Source organism: Lagenorhynchus albirostris, chromosome 10 (assembly GCF_949774975.1).
Source record: "Lagenorhynchus albirostris chromosome 10, mLagAlb1.1, whole genome shotgun sequence".
Taxonomy (NCBI): Eukaryota; Metazoa; Chordata; class Mammalia; order Artiodactyla; family Delphinidae; genus Lagenorhynchus; species Lagenorhynchus albirostris.
In genome coordinates this window covers 88,402,638-88,415,784 of record NC_083104.1, presented here as the reverse complement: position 1 = coordinate 88,415,784, position 13,147 = coordinate 88,402,638, and the positions used below count along the sequence as shown (strand labels likewise).

At 39.5% G+C, this 13,147-nt stretch overlaps 1 protein-coding gene across 2 annotated transcripts in view; it reads left to right on the top strand.

The window, feature by feature from the left end:
• Positions 1-13,147, top strand: part of CDKAL1 (CDK5 regulatory subunit associated protein 1 like 1) — a 649,098-nt gene that overhangs the window by 161,688 nt on the left and 474,263 nt on the right. For both annotated transcript variants that reach the window (XM_060164267.1, XM_060164266.1), the window contains one exon: positions 2,948-3,044. In XM_060164267.1, coding sequence (XP_060020250.1) covers positions 2,948-3,044 — 97 coding nt within the window. The remainder of the gene's footprint in view (positions 1-2,947; positions 3,045-13,147) is intronic.

Genomic DNA, 13,147 nt, shown 5'->3' with positions numbered 1-13,147 from the left:
GGGTCTTCGTTTCTGTGCGAGGGCTTTCTCTAGCTGCGGCAAGCGGGGGGCCACTCTTCATTACCGTGCGCGGGCCTCTCACTGTTGCGGCCTCTCTTGTTGCGGAGCACAGGCTCCAGACGCGCAGGCTCAGTAGCTGTGGCTCACGGGCCTAGTTGCTCCGTGGCATGTGGGATCTTCCCAGACCAAGGCTGGAACCCGTGTCCCGTGCATTAGCAGGCAGATTCTCAACTACTGCGCCACCAGGGAAGCCCTTGATGCTTGTTTTTAAAAAAGTTTTATTGGAACAGAGATGTACCCATTTGTTTAAGTATTGTGTCTATCTGCTTTTGCTCTAAGGTGGCAGAGTTAAGCAGTTACAACAGAGACCTGTGATCACCAAAGCCTGAAGTAATTTACTCTCTGGCTTTTTTTAGAAAATGTCTGTTAATCCCTGCCTCAGACTCAAAACCTTGACATCACCTTTGATTCATCCTTGGGGTTTCTCAAGTATATTCCAGCAGGAGAACTCATCTCCTTTTAACTTTTTTTTTTTTTTTTAATCCTCCACATGTGTTCAGGTCCTCACACCCTTTTGCCTAGGGTATTAAATGAATTTCCCCAACCACTGGCTTCTTTTCCCCGTGTATTTCATTTTGCACCTTGCCACCAGGGTCCTGTTCTCAAAGTTTGGCTTTACTCTGTGTCCACTCTGCCACCAAAATTTAAATTTTCCCCACTGCCCACTACATTGGAGCCTGTCCAGCCTTTTTGTAAGGCTCCTTCCACAATATGAGCCCTATGTCTCCCTTATATAGAAATTCTTTCTATAATGAAATGCTTTCCCCTAACTTCCTCCCTTCTTGCCCTTGTCCGTGGTGTAACAACTGCCTGGAGCTTTTCCTGCCTCCATTTCACCCTCTCCAACTCCTGTCTCCCCTTAAAATCCTCTCAACTTTTTTCATAAAGCTTTTTACTGTATTTTTCTGTGAGCATATTCTTTGTCCCTCCATGATGTGTTGCCTGTACATCTTTCTGTCACGTTAGGGCATTTTACTTGATGCTGTGTTGTTTATGTTCTTTCACATCTCGTCTCATCCGTTATGAACCAGAAGCTCGTTGAGTGTAAAGTGCCTGTCTTCCTCTTACTGTGGTCCCTTAAACACTCACTATCATGTCTTAGACGTGCTTAATAATTAAGTAATTGAATCACATTACTGGAAGCCAGCTTTCTTTTTTTTTTAAATAAATTTATTTTATTTTTATTTATTTTTTGCTGCATTGGGTCTTTGTTGTTGCGTGTGGGCTTTCTCTAGTTGCGGCGAGCAGGGGCTACTCTTCGTTTCAGGTCGGTGCGCGGGCTTCTTACTGCGGTGGCTTCTCTTGTTGAGGAGCACGGGCTCTAGGCATGCAGGCTTCAGTTGTTGTGACTTGCGGGCTCAGTAGTTGTGGCTTGCGGGCTCTAGAGTGCATGCTCAGTAGTTGTGGTACACAGGCTTAGCTGTTCCGCGGCATGTGGGATCTTCCTGGACCAGGGCTCGAACCCGTGTCCCCTGCATTGGCAGGGAGATTCTTAACTACTGCGCCACCAGGGAAACCCTGGAAGCCAGCTTTTTAATTTGGATTTAATAATTGGTGACCTCACAGACCCTTGAACATTTGGCAGTGATTCTAGGTGCATAGCTAAAGTTTGGGAAGAAACCAGATGTTATTTCCTTGTACATGTTATTAATGTAAATGGAAAGATTTTTTTGTTTGATAAGGTATTTCACATTTACTACAAGAAAACTATTTGTGTGCAATGGTGTGCTTGGTACTGACAAAAAAAAAAAAAAAAAAAAGTAAAACCAAGTGGCAGAGCCAGGCAGTAATTCTCTTGGATATGTTAAGCAATCTACCAACGTCAGATTTTCTTGATTCTATTAACAAGCTTTTTCAGGATTCCAAATGGAAAAGTTATACCAGAGTACTTTAAGAAGTTACGGAAGCGAAATGCTTATGGATGCTGTTAAACTAGTATTTTGTCCTCTGCCCGTTCGTTCATTTAATCATTCTCTGCACACTTCCCAGGGGTTTTGGTGTGGCTGTTGATCACCCATAGCTAGTTCTGTTAACCATCCCCTGCCACCTTTTTTTAGGCTTTCGGTTCTGAATTTGTAGCCTGGAAAAAGTTGACAGAAACAAAAAAGGGTGTCAGATACAGAGACTTTTCACTTCATGGTGGTGTAGTCTAAAAGTTACAAGTCTGGAAACTGGACTGCTGATTCCCTTAGCTTTCTCAGTTGGTTTCAGAAACCTAGACATTGCCCGGGGTGGGGGGCTCAGAAACACAGTTGGTGTACAAAACACAATACCCGAGCAACCAGGGGAAAAAAGGAAACAAAGCATCACACGTCCCAAACCCACATACTTGAAGAAGAATTGAAGACTTAAAATTTTAATATAAATGGGTAAAGAATATGAATAGTTTCTAGGAGAAGTTGTTAGCTCTGCTTGGTTTACCACTGTCTTCTAGCACAGAATCAATGTATGCAATGTATCAATGTATATTTTACTTTTATACTAGACAAAAGACTGGGAAATCATGTATTATGTTTTAATATTAATATTTAAAATAATGAATGATTTAAAATAATTGAATGGCTAATGTCTATCTGGAAAATGTGGTTTTCAAGAACGATTTATATCCTTGAATATTCTATATAAGTAAAATTTTTTGTTTTATAATGAGGCTGTAATGAAAGACATTATCAGATTGGACTGCCATTGTGTTGTTTATGGTGTGTTAAATAGACACATAGTTCAGAAGTCTTATTATAATGCATGTTTTTGAAGCAGTTGTAAGAAAATCCTGTTTGATGCTAGATGGTCATGTTATGTTTTAGGGAACTTACGTGCACTAACATCAGTTTCCAAGGGTACGCTTGTGAGGAAAAGAATTAACACTGTTTTCTCTTCAATCTTTTAGAAAAGCTCAAGAGGAGAACAAGAAAATAGTGCTTGCTGGATGTGTTCCTCAAGCCCAGCCTCGCCAGGACTACCTTAAAGGGCTGAGCATCATAGGGGTAAGCTTGCACCTGATAGGAAAAAAGACAGTCCTACATTGTTAAAACTTGTCATGGCTCCACATTTTATTTTCTATGTCTAGGTTATTTACAAGCTAGGTTACACTTCTGGCTGTCCTTAACATACTTTCCCTATTGCCACGGAAACTTTGTCATGTCTGTGTAACATCTGAACCTACTGCGAAAACATGTTCTAGGTTCTCTCATTTAAAAAGAAAAACTTACACAATAAAAAGCCATAGTATGGAATTTAAGGTCGTTAATTATAACCTGGTCTTTATCTGTGTGTCCAGCACTATCTCTTGCCATATCATACTATATAGGTGTCTTTTTTGGAATGTCCCACTTCCATCTTACTCATCCCCCAAGACGTGGCTTCACCATTACCCCTTCTCTCAGCCTGACCTGACTGCTCTGCGCAGGCCTCGATAATCCTGTCTCTGGGTTCCTTTCACTTACTATGCAGTTACCTTTCATTTGATCTCTCAGCATTTCACAGAGTTGTATTTTGGGGGTTAACTTACGTGGTTTTTTGAATACAGCCCACCTCTCTTTTTGAATTATTAGCTCCATGCTGACAGCTTTTCAGTCTTTTTTTAAACGCCCACCACGTTTCTCCAGCCTTTGCCAAGGTGCCTGAAATACAGTAGGCATCCTTTCAATCAGTGTTTGGTGACTGACTGAATGAAAGAAGCTTCCTTTTGTACTTCTGTTGTTGGTGTGCTTCTTTCCCTGTTGGGCAGTAAGTTCTGTGAAGTCAGGGGATGACTACTTCCTATAATATCTTTCTTATTCTTTGTGGACATCACTGTTCACAAACGCCCAGAGGGAGTTAGCATTTAGACAGTACTTGTTGACCAAATGGTGGTGTTTCATCCTTCCCACCATTCTGTTATAGCTGTACTCACTGTGGTTAGTAATGATTTTCTTTTAAAGAGGCTCTATTAATTTAAAAATATATATAAAAATATTGTATGCTCATAGAAAAATATGTATGAAAAATTGGCATCTGGATTGAGACTTACTGGAGTTTTTTCCTTATTTGATGTACTATTGATAGGTTCTTTTTTTATATAATTATAATTACCTCTGGAAGGTTTGCTGTATTGTTTTTTTTTGTTTTACAAGATGTTGGGGGTAGGAGTTTATTAATTAATTAATTCATTAATTAATTTTTGCTGTGTTAGGTCTTCGTTTCTGTGCGAGGGCTTTCTCTAGTTGTGGCAAGCGGGGGCCAGTCTTCATCGCGGTGCGCAGGCCTCTCACTGTGGCGGCCTCTCTTGTTGCGGAGCACAGGCTCCAGACGCGCAGGCTCAGTAGTTGTGGCTCACGGGCCTAGTTGCTCCACGGCATGTGGGATCCTCCCAGACCGGGGCTGGAACCCGTGTCCCCTGCATCAGCAGGCAGACTCTCAACCACTGCGCCACCAGGGAAGCCCAATTGATAGGTTCTTATACTGTATTCTCAGTGTATTGAACTTGTTTTCTGCTGTGAAGTCCTTGCCCCATTGGCAAATTTAATAATCTTTGAACAAGCATTCTCATGTTAAACAAACAGAACCTGAATGTTTGGGAACTTTAGTTTGTTTTCACCACTTGTCTGTTTACATTTTGATTTCTCTTGGTTTAAGGAATGAACTGAATATGGACTCCTGAGCTATCTTTTCATGTCAGACTAACTTTCTCCATAAACATAATCCTGCTGTGTTAGGGAAATAGAAAACTAGTTAGGATTCTGTTTTAGAGATAAAGCATGGTAAAAGCTTAGAATTCATCTTTCAATTCATCTCAAGGAATTAAGTTCCCAGAATAGTAGAATTTCTGTAGTATGGCAGAAGTCTCTTCTCTGTGTACATTATGGTAACATTTCCCTGAACTCCACTGTGTATTGTGAAGAGCTAAGTGTATGTGAGTATATTGGGGAGATTCTCAAGATGGTGGGAGAGAGGATGCCCAGCGCTGGTGATACGGAACACTATTTTCAGGGATGATGTAAACTCGTGCGTATGGCAAATAAACATTTTTTTCCCCATTTAATCTAGCATGCTTTCTGTTTTGTCTCTTTGTCTCATTTTATTACCCTTAAAATTCTTTATATTTATTTAGCTTCTTTATAATTGGAGAAACAATACATGTTTGAAAAAGTGAATAGAAAGAAAATTCATAATCCTCTCACCCTAACACAATAATCATCCCCTTCAGACTTTTAACCTCTGCCTATTTTACTTAATTGTAATCTCAAAACTATTTTGTGTCCTTATTTTTCCATGAGATTTTATTCCATGAGCTCTTTAACCATTTTAAGTCCTGTGTTAATTTTCTGCTGAAGGGTATACCATAAGTTATTTAACTGTTCTTAATTGTTGGATATAAGTAGTTTTCTAATTTTTAGGAAATGTACATCATACAGTAATGCTCATAAAGGGCTTTTTAAATTTAAGATCAGTATATTGTGAAAAGTTTCCAAAAGTAGAATTGCACTAACAATAACAACATTTCGGGGTTGTAGTTTAATTATATCTTCAGCATTTGGTATTATTAATAAAGTATAAGATTGTTCTTTGTCAACATCATTTTATAGAGCATTTTTATCTGTGGCAGCTATATGACATCTATCATAACTGACACTTTATATATAAAAATTATGTACAGGAGAACTGAAAATTCTGAAGAAAATTTGGAGAAGGAAACCAATATTATTTATAATTGGCATTTCGAGAGATCTATTTCTGAATATAATTGTTGAACTGCTACAAAATCAGAAACCTTCTGAAACATAGTGAGTTACAGTCAAGTAAAGAAATGAATTAGAGGCTTCCCTGGTGGCACAGTGATTAAGAATCTACCTGCTAATGCAGGGGACATGGGTTCGAGCCCTGGTCTGGGAAGATCCCACATGCCACAGAGCAACTAAGCCTGTGAGCCACAACTACTGAGCCTGCACTCTAGAGCCTGCGAGCGACAACTACTGAACCCGTGTGCTACAACTACTGAAGCCCGCGCGCCTACAGCCTGTGCTCTGCAACAAGAGAAGCCACCACAATGAGAAACCCACTCACCGCAATGAAGAGTAGCCCCTGCTGCAACTAGAGAAAACCCTTGCGCAGCAACGAACATCCAACACAGCCAAAAATAAATAAATTTATTTTTAAAAAAAGAAATATATTGGTTTACACAAAGGAAAAACAATTCTGAAGTGTAAAAAAAATATGAAGGTGTTTAAATTCATTGACTTGGGAACCTGTTTTTAGGAGGATGTTTAGAATTGTATTGCACAGTTGATTTACAGGCTGTGTGAAAACTGTTATTCCTTCACAGAATTTTCCTCACAGAGTTTCTGTGATGGGAGAGCGTTAATAGAAGTCGAAGGAAGACCAGCTGTAACTGTATTATGTGCTTTCACCTCCTGCTAGGATTTGTCTGTGTTGTGCCACATACAGGGAGGATGGTCTGCTCTGTTGACCAAGTGATCGAAATAAAAGGCTGCCTTTAGATGGTGAGCAAGGTACTTATTGCACACTTGAGTTAAAAAGACAAGTCTGGGGCTTCCCTGGGGGCGCAGTGGTTGGGAGTCCGCCTGCCGATGCAGGGGGCGCGGGTTCGTGCCCCGGTCTGGGAGGATCCCACGTGTCGCGGGGCAGCTGGGCCCGTGGGCCATGGCCGCTGAGCCTGCGCGTCCGGAGCCTGTGCTCCACAACGGGAGAGGCCGCGGCAGTGAGAGGCCCGCGTACCGCAAAAAAAAAAGACAAGTCTGTCCCATGTTTGCAGGTGCTCCTGGAGTAAGCATTTAAGAAGATGTTTAATAAGGAAGAATGATATTTGTTACCATCATAACGTTAATTTCCACCCATATCAACCTTTAGAAATGGGACAGTTAATTTGTTTCCATAATCAGAGAGAGCAGTGTGGTGAGGGCACTTAGTAATTGGTGATTTGACTCCTGGGCTTTATATTATCATCTGTCGTAATGTCTCCTGAATCTAGTTGTGATTAATATTATCTGTGTGGTGGAACGGAGAAAGAAAATAACAGAATATCAACCAGAAGTAATACCTATCAACCTCTGGGTCCAGAAGAACTGGCTTTGGTGGCAGTAATCTGTAGGCTTCTCCCATCCGGGTTTTTTTTTATAGCAGGAGAGGAGAAAGAACAGATTTGAAAACGTATATGTGTTGGATAGAAAGACCTTTTTTTAACCAAAACTTTTTCCCTAGCATGATTAAATGAAGTTTATATCTAGAATATAAATTTATAAAAACATGAATTTATAGGTAATCAGTGCAGAATCAAGATCTTTTTCATTTTTATGGGATCTTGAAACATTTTACCTTACAGTGAAAATTTTCATTTCTCTTTTTTCAAATAAAATTCATTCATTCATTCATTCATTCATTTTTGGCTGCGTTGGGTATTCATTACTGTGTGCAGGCTTTCTCTAGTTGTGGCTTGCGGGCTCTAGAGCACAGGGTCAGTAGTTGTGGTGCACGGGCTTAGGTGCTCCACGGCATGTGGGATCTTCCCGGACCAGGGCTCAAATCCGTGTCCCCTATATTGGCAGGTGGATTCTTAACCACTGCACCACCAGGGAAGTCCCTTCATTTCTCTTTTGACAAATACAATGGTTAACTGTTCACCTTGGAAGCAGTTTTCATGCAATGTCACTTTTGTTTTTTTAAATCACTGCTCTTATTTGTTTACATTGGTTACTCTGTGTCTAGCTGTAGGTAGTTCCAAGATGTTGTGACTGTACCTATTGAATGCTACTTTTCTTCTCTTTAGTTTGCTTTTTGGCAGGAAAGCTTCTTTTAGCATAGTCAACCAGAAAGGATGTTCTGTTTTAAAGTCTGGTAGCAAAAAAGAATAATAGACTTCAGAGCTCAGAAAGCCAGGCTTTAAATCCCAGGGGTGCCACATTATTGTTTTTTTCTATTCAGCTAGTACTTACTGAGTGCCTACTAAGTGCTAGCTACTGTTCTAGGTTCTAGGAATGCAGCGGTATATAAAATCACCAAAGATCCCTGTCCCCATAGAGCTTGCATTCCAGTTCTTGGGGAGAGAAATCTGATTTGAGCCTAGAACATCTTCAACCTTCTGGAGAGTGTGGTGGGATGGGTCCCTAGATGATGGGGAGATTGATTAGTTGGGAATTTCTCTGTAAGGTTCAGATGGAAATACACTTTGTGTCCATCAGCTGGGAGTTGTGTTAGGAATAGATGGCTGAAATAGTATTTATTTGCTTGAGTTCTGCTTAAGGTAGTGTTATTTCTCAGTTCTTATAGTAGTCATTATTGATAAGCATGACATTTATTAGGAAGGTTGGTTTTTATTCTGTTACAGGAAAACATGTTTACAGAATTGTACATTTTGTGTAGGTTTTCTGAGCTAATAAAGACTGTATCTGAAATTGGTCTTGGCATTGATTCATTAGGCTTATCTTCGTATAATATCTCTAGAAATCCTAAATAAACTGTGAATTAATAAACAGGTTGTAACATTTAAAAACATTTTTAAAACATGCAGTTCAAAGCAGAATACCGTTAGATGCTGAGAATTTGTATATGACAGCACGTCCTGATGTGCCAGCTCTGAGCCCTGCAGGCAGATGCATGTTTCCTTTGGGCGGCTGAGCAAAATTGTGGTTTAACGCAGGTGTCCACTTACCTCAGAGACTCTTACCAGGTTGATTTGCAGTGGTTTAAACATCTTTTCAGGCAGGCTGCTCTAATCCTGAAAAGTCAGACAGCATGATGGCTCTTTCATACGTGAATGTTAATTTTGAAAATTACGTGTATAAATAAAGCAGCATTTGAAAGAGGATACGTTTTAGAACATTTCTATCGTATTACTGTATTCCAGAAGGTAAATAAATTCATGAAATGGAATAATGTCACGGTAATGGTGGCATCGATATTGAGGGCAAAATTTTAGAAACTGTCCTTCTCCTATTTGTCTCTACTTCATGTCTTCTGATATTTCTTCTTGTCATATTCCATTTTTTTTACCTTTAATTATCAAAATGGCAGTATTGTAACAGAATGACATGTAGATTTAAAAGCCCATTCATTTTTTTACCTTCCTAGATCTGTTGTTTTTACTTTTTCATGGCTTCCTCTAATTTTATCTATATGTGTATACATTTTTCACCTACTGAATTATAAAAAGGTAGTCTAGCATACTAGGAAGAGCATGGATTTAGGAGCTAGGTTACACAGGTTCATATCCCTGCTCCACCACTTATTAGCTGTGTGACCTTGTACAAGTTACTTAACCTCCCTGTGCCTCAGTTTCTTCATCATAGAATGGAGATAACAATAGAACCTAACTCCGAGTTTTGTAAGGGTTAAAGTATTTAATACACATGATGTGCTTAGCATGGTCCCTGGCACATAGTTAGTGCTCTGTATTAGCATTTTTTTAAAAATTTAATTATCTTACTAGTAGAGTTAACACTGAGCACAGCTATGTGCCTGGAATGAAACTATTTGCTAGAGATACAGAGCTGAATAAAACTTGTCTGTCCTTAAAGACAGTAAAATCTGAGGAGAGCTGCAAATAATCATGATAAATATGCATAGGGATAAAGTCTGGTGGGCACACAGAGGTTGAAACCATTCTTGACCAGGGTTTCAAAGGATGAGTAGTGGTTTGATGAATGGAGAAAGGAGAGAGGGCTTTTGAGCAGAAGCAGTAACGTATCTAAGGAAAAGCATGTGTGCTTAAGGGTGCCTGGAAGGGAGAAGGAATAGCAAGAAGTGCACCCTGATTTGAGTGTAATTTGGAGGCGCTAATTTTAAGAGGTGTAGCTTGGAGTAGTGCAGATGAGTAATAAATAGGGTGGAAAGAAAGAGTTTACATTCAATGAAATGCTTAAGTCAGAATCAACATGACAGGGTGAAAGACTGAGGGAGGGTAGGGGTAAGATAGTGTGAAAAGGTAAGTGTCAGAAGCAGTATAATCTAGTGGTTATTTCTATATGCCCTTTATTCATTATATGTTAATTATTTTCTTGTATGTTATTGATACTAATTTTTTGTTATTTTAAGTACAATTTATTGAAATATAATTAACATGTAATGAAATCACCTCTGATGAATTTCGTACAGAACATTTCCATGGCACCTGAAATTTCCCTTGTCTCCTTCTGTGGTCAGCTCCCCCAACTCCCACCCCCAGCAAACAGTAAACACAGTCCTCGGAAACCACTGTTCTGATTTCTGTCCCTATAGTTTTGCCTTTTTCAGAATGTCAAATAAATGGAATTATAGGCATACCTCAGAAATATTTTCGGTTTGGTTCCAGACCACTGCAATAAAGCAAACATCACAGTAAAGCAAGTCACATGATCTTTTTGCTTTTCAAGCGTATATAAAAGTTGTGTTTACACCATACTGTAGTCTCTTAAGTGTGCAATAGCATTATGTCTAAAAAATGTATTCATACCTTAATTTTATTTTATTTAAAAAAATATTTACTTGGCTGTGCTGGGTCTTAGTTGCGGCAGGTGGAATCTTCACTGGGGCATGCGGGATCTTTAGTTGCGGCACGCGGGATCTTTAGATGGGGGTGTGCGGGATCTAGTTCCCTGACCAGGGATTGAACCCGGGCCCCCTGCATTGGGAGCATGGAGTCTTAACCACTGGACCACCAGGGAAGTCCCCATACCTTCATTTTAAATAATGCTTTATTATTAAAAAATGCTAAGCATCATCTGAGCCTTCAGTGAGTCACAGTCTTTTGGGGGTTGGAGGCTCTTACCTTAGTGTTGATGGCTGCTGACCGATGAGGGTGGTGGTTACTGAAGAGGGGTGGCTGTGGCCGTTTCTTAAAATAAGAGAACACTGAAGTTTGCTGCATCGACTGACTCTTCCTTTCATGAACAGTTTCTCTGCAGCCTGCAGTACTATTTGATAGCATTTTACCCACAGTAGAACTTTCAAAATTGGAGTCAGTTCTGTCAAATCCTGCTTCTTTGTCAACTAAGTTTATGTAATAGTCTAAATCCTTTTTTGTCATTTCAGTAATCAGTTAAGTTTGCTGTCTTATGTGGGTGCCGTTCATGCTGCCCTAAATTAATTACAGTAGTGACATTAAAGACCACTTATCACACATCACCACAACAAATATAATAATGAAAAAGTTTGAAGTATTGTGAGCATCACCAAAATGTGACACAGAGACAGGAAGTGAGCAAATGCTGCAGGAAAAATGCTGCCAATAGACTCGCTCCATGCAGGGTTGCCACAAACCTTCAATTTATAAAAAACTCAGTATTTGGAAAGTGCTGTAAAGTGAAGTGCAATAGAATGAGGTATGCCTGTATATGTTACTTTGTTTCTTTTTTCACTTAGCATGATTCATTCAGTATTCATACATGTTGTGATTATTATTATTTTTTAACATCTTTATTGGGGTATAATTGCTTTACAATAGTATGTTAGTTTCTGCTTTACAACAAAGTGAATCAGTTATACATATACATATATCCCCATACCTCTTCCCTCTTACATCTCCCTCCCTCCCACCCTCTCTATCCCACCCTTCTAGCTGGTCACAAAGCACCGAGCTGATTTCCCTGTGCTATGTGACTGCTTCCCACTAGCTATCTGTTTTACATTTTGTTGTGATTATTAATAGTTTGTTACTTTTTATTGTATGGAATTATTTCACTGTATGGATGGATCACAGTTTGTCTATACATTTAGCAAGTTGATGGAAAGTTGTGTTGTTTCCAGTTTGGGACTATGAAGAATAAAGCTGCTGTAAACATTCGTGCACAGGTCTTTGTGTGAATTATGTTTGCATTCTCTTGGGTGAATACCTAGGAATGGTATTGCTTGGTCACATGGTCAGCATCTGCTCAGCCTTTTAAAAATTGCCAAAGTGTTTTCCAAAACAGCTATACTATTTTGCATTTCCACCAGCAGTTCATTTGCTTCACATCTTGACCAAAGCTTGGTACTCCCAGTTTAATTTTAGCTGTTGTGCTAGGAATGAGTAGCATCTCATTGTGGTTTTAATTTGTTTTCTCTGTTGGCTAATGATGTTGAGCATATTTTCTGTGATTGTTTAATATCCATATATCTTTGATAAAGTTTTATCACCTTCCCCTCTTTTTTGGTGACCTTAAATTAGGAAACTGTTTCTTAGGTAGCCACATACAGCTATTTCTTAGGACACAGAAGAAAAGAAATTGATAAATTGGACTTCATCAAAATTAATTCCTTTGGCTCCCCCAAAGATACTGTTAAGATGAAAAGATAAGCCAGGGATTGGGAGAAAACATTTCCAAAACACATATCTCCTAAAGGGTTTATACCAGAATATCTAAAGGACTCCTACAACTCAACAGCAGGGAATCTATTTTAACTTGGGAAAATTTGTGTGTCTCTTTATCATTATTTTTCATTGCCTTTTAAAATTTTGATATATTAGAAACTTGGAATTTGAGGGAGAGGGGAATGAGTGGGTAATTTCTCCTGTGGTTTCAAAACTTAAAATTTACGTTTCCAGGATCGAGGAACAGGTCTGATAAAGTATATATTTTTTCTTTTTCTTTTAGACCTTTTTTTTAATTATGGAAAGGATTTGTTCAGCTCTTCGCTCTGTCTGCAGTTTACTGTGGTGGACACTTACAAGCTCCACAAAGCCAGGGATTCTGTGTGCTATTATTTTACAGCTTTACTTTTTGTTGTTTTTGCGGTGCGCGGGCCTCTCACTGCTGTGGCCTCTCCCGCTGTGGAACACAGGCTCCGGACGCGCAGGCTCAGCGGCCATGGCTCACGGGCCCAGCCGCTCCGCAGCATGTGGGATCCTCCTGGACCGGGGCACAAACCCGTGTCCCCTGCATTGGCAGGCGGACTCTCAACCACTGTGCCACCAGGGAAGCCCAGCTTTACATATTTTACGTTAGTTTCTGTACTTACTACAGTGTCTGGCTCAGTAAATACTTATTGAGTGAATATTTGTTAAATATGAAGTATGCATTTATTTTTTTCATTGTTCTCAGTTCCAGCAGCATTTATTTTTAAAATTTCCCTTCCCTCTTTGATGGTGCTCTTATCATGTTTGTTTCTTAATTAATGTATGAGTTTCACATGTCCCATA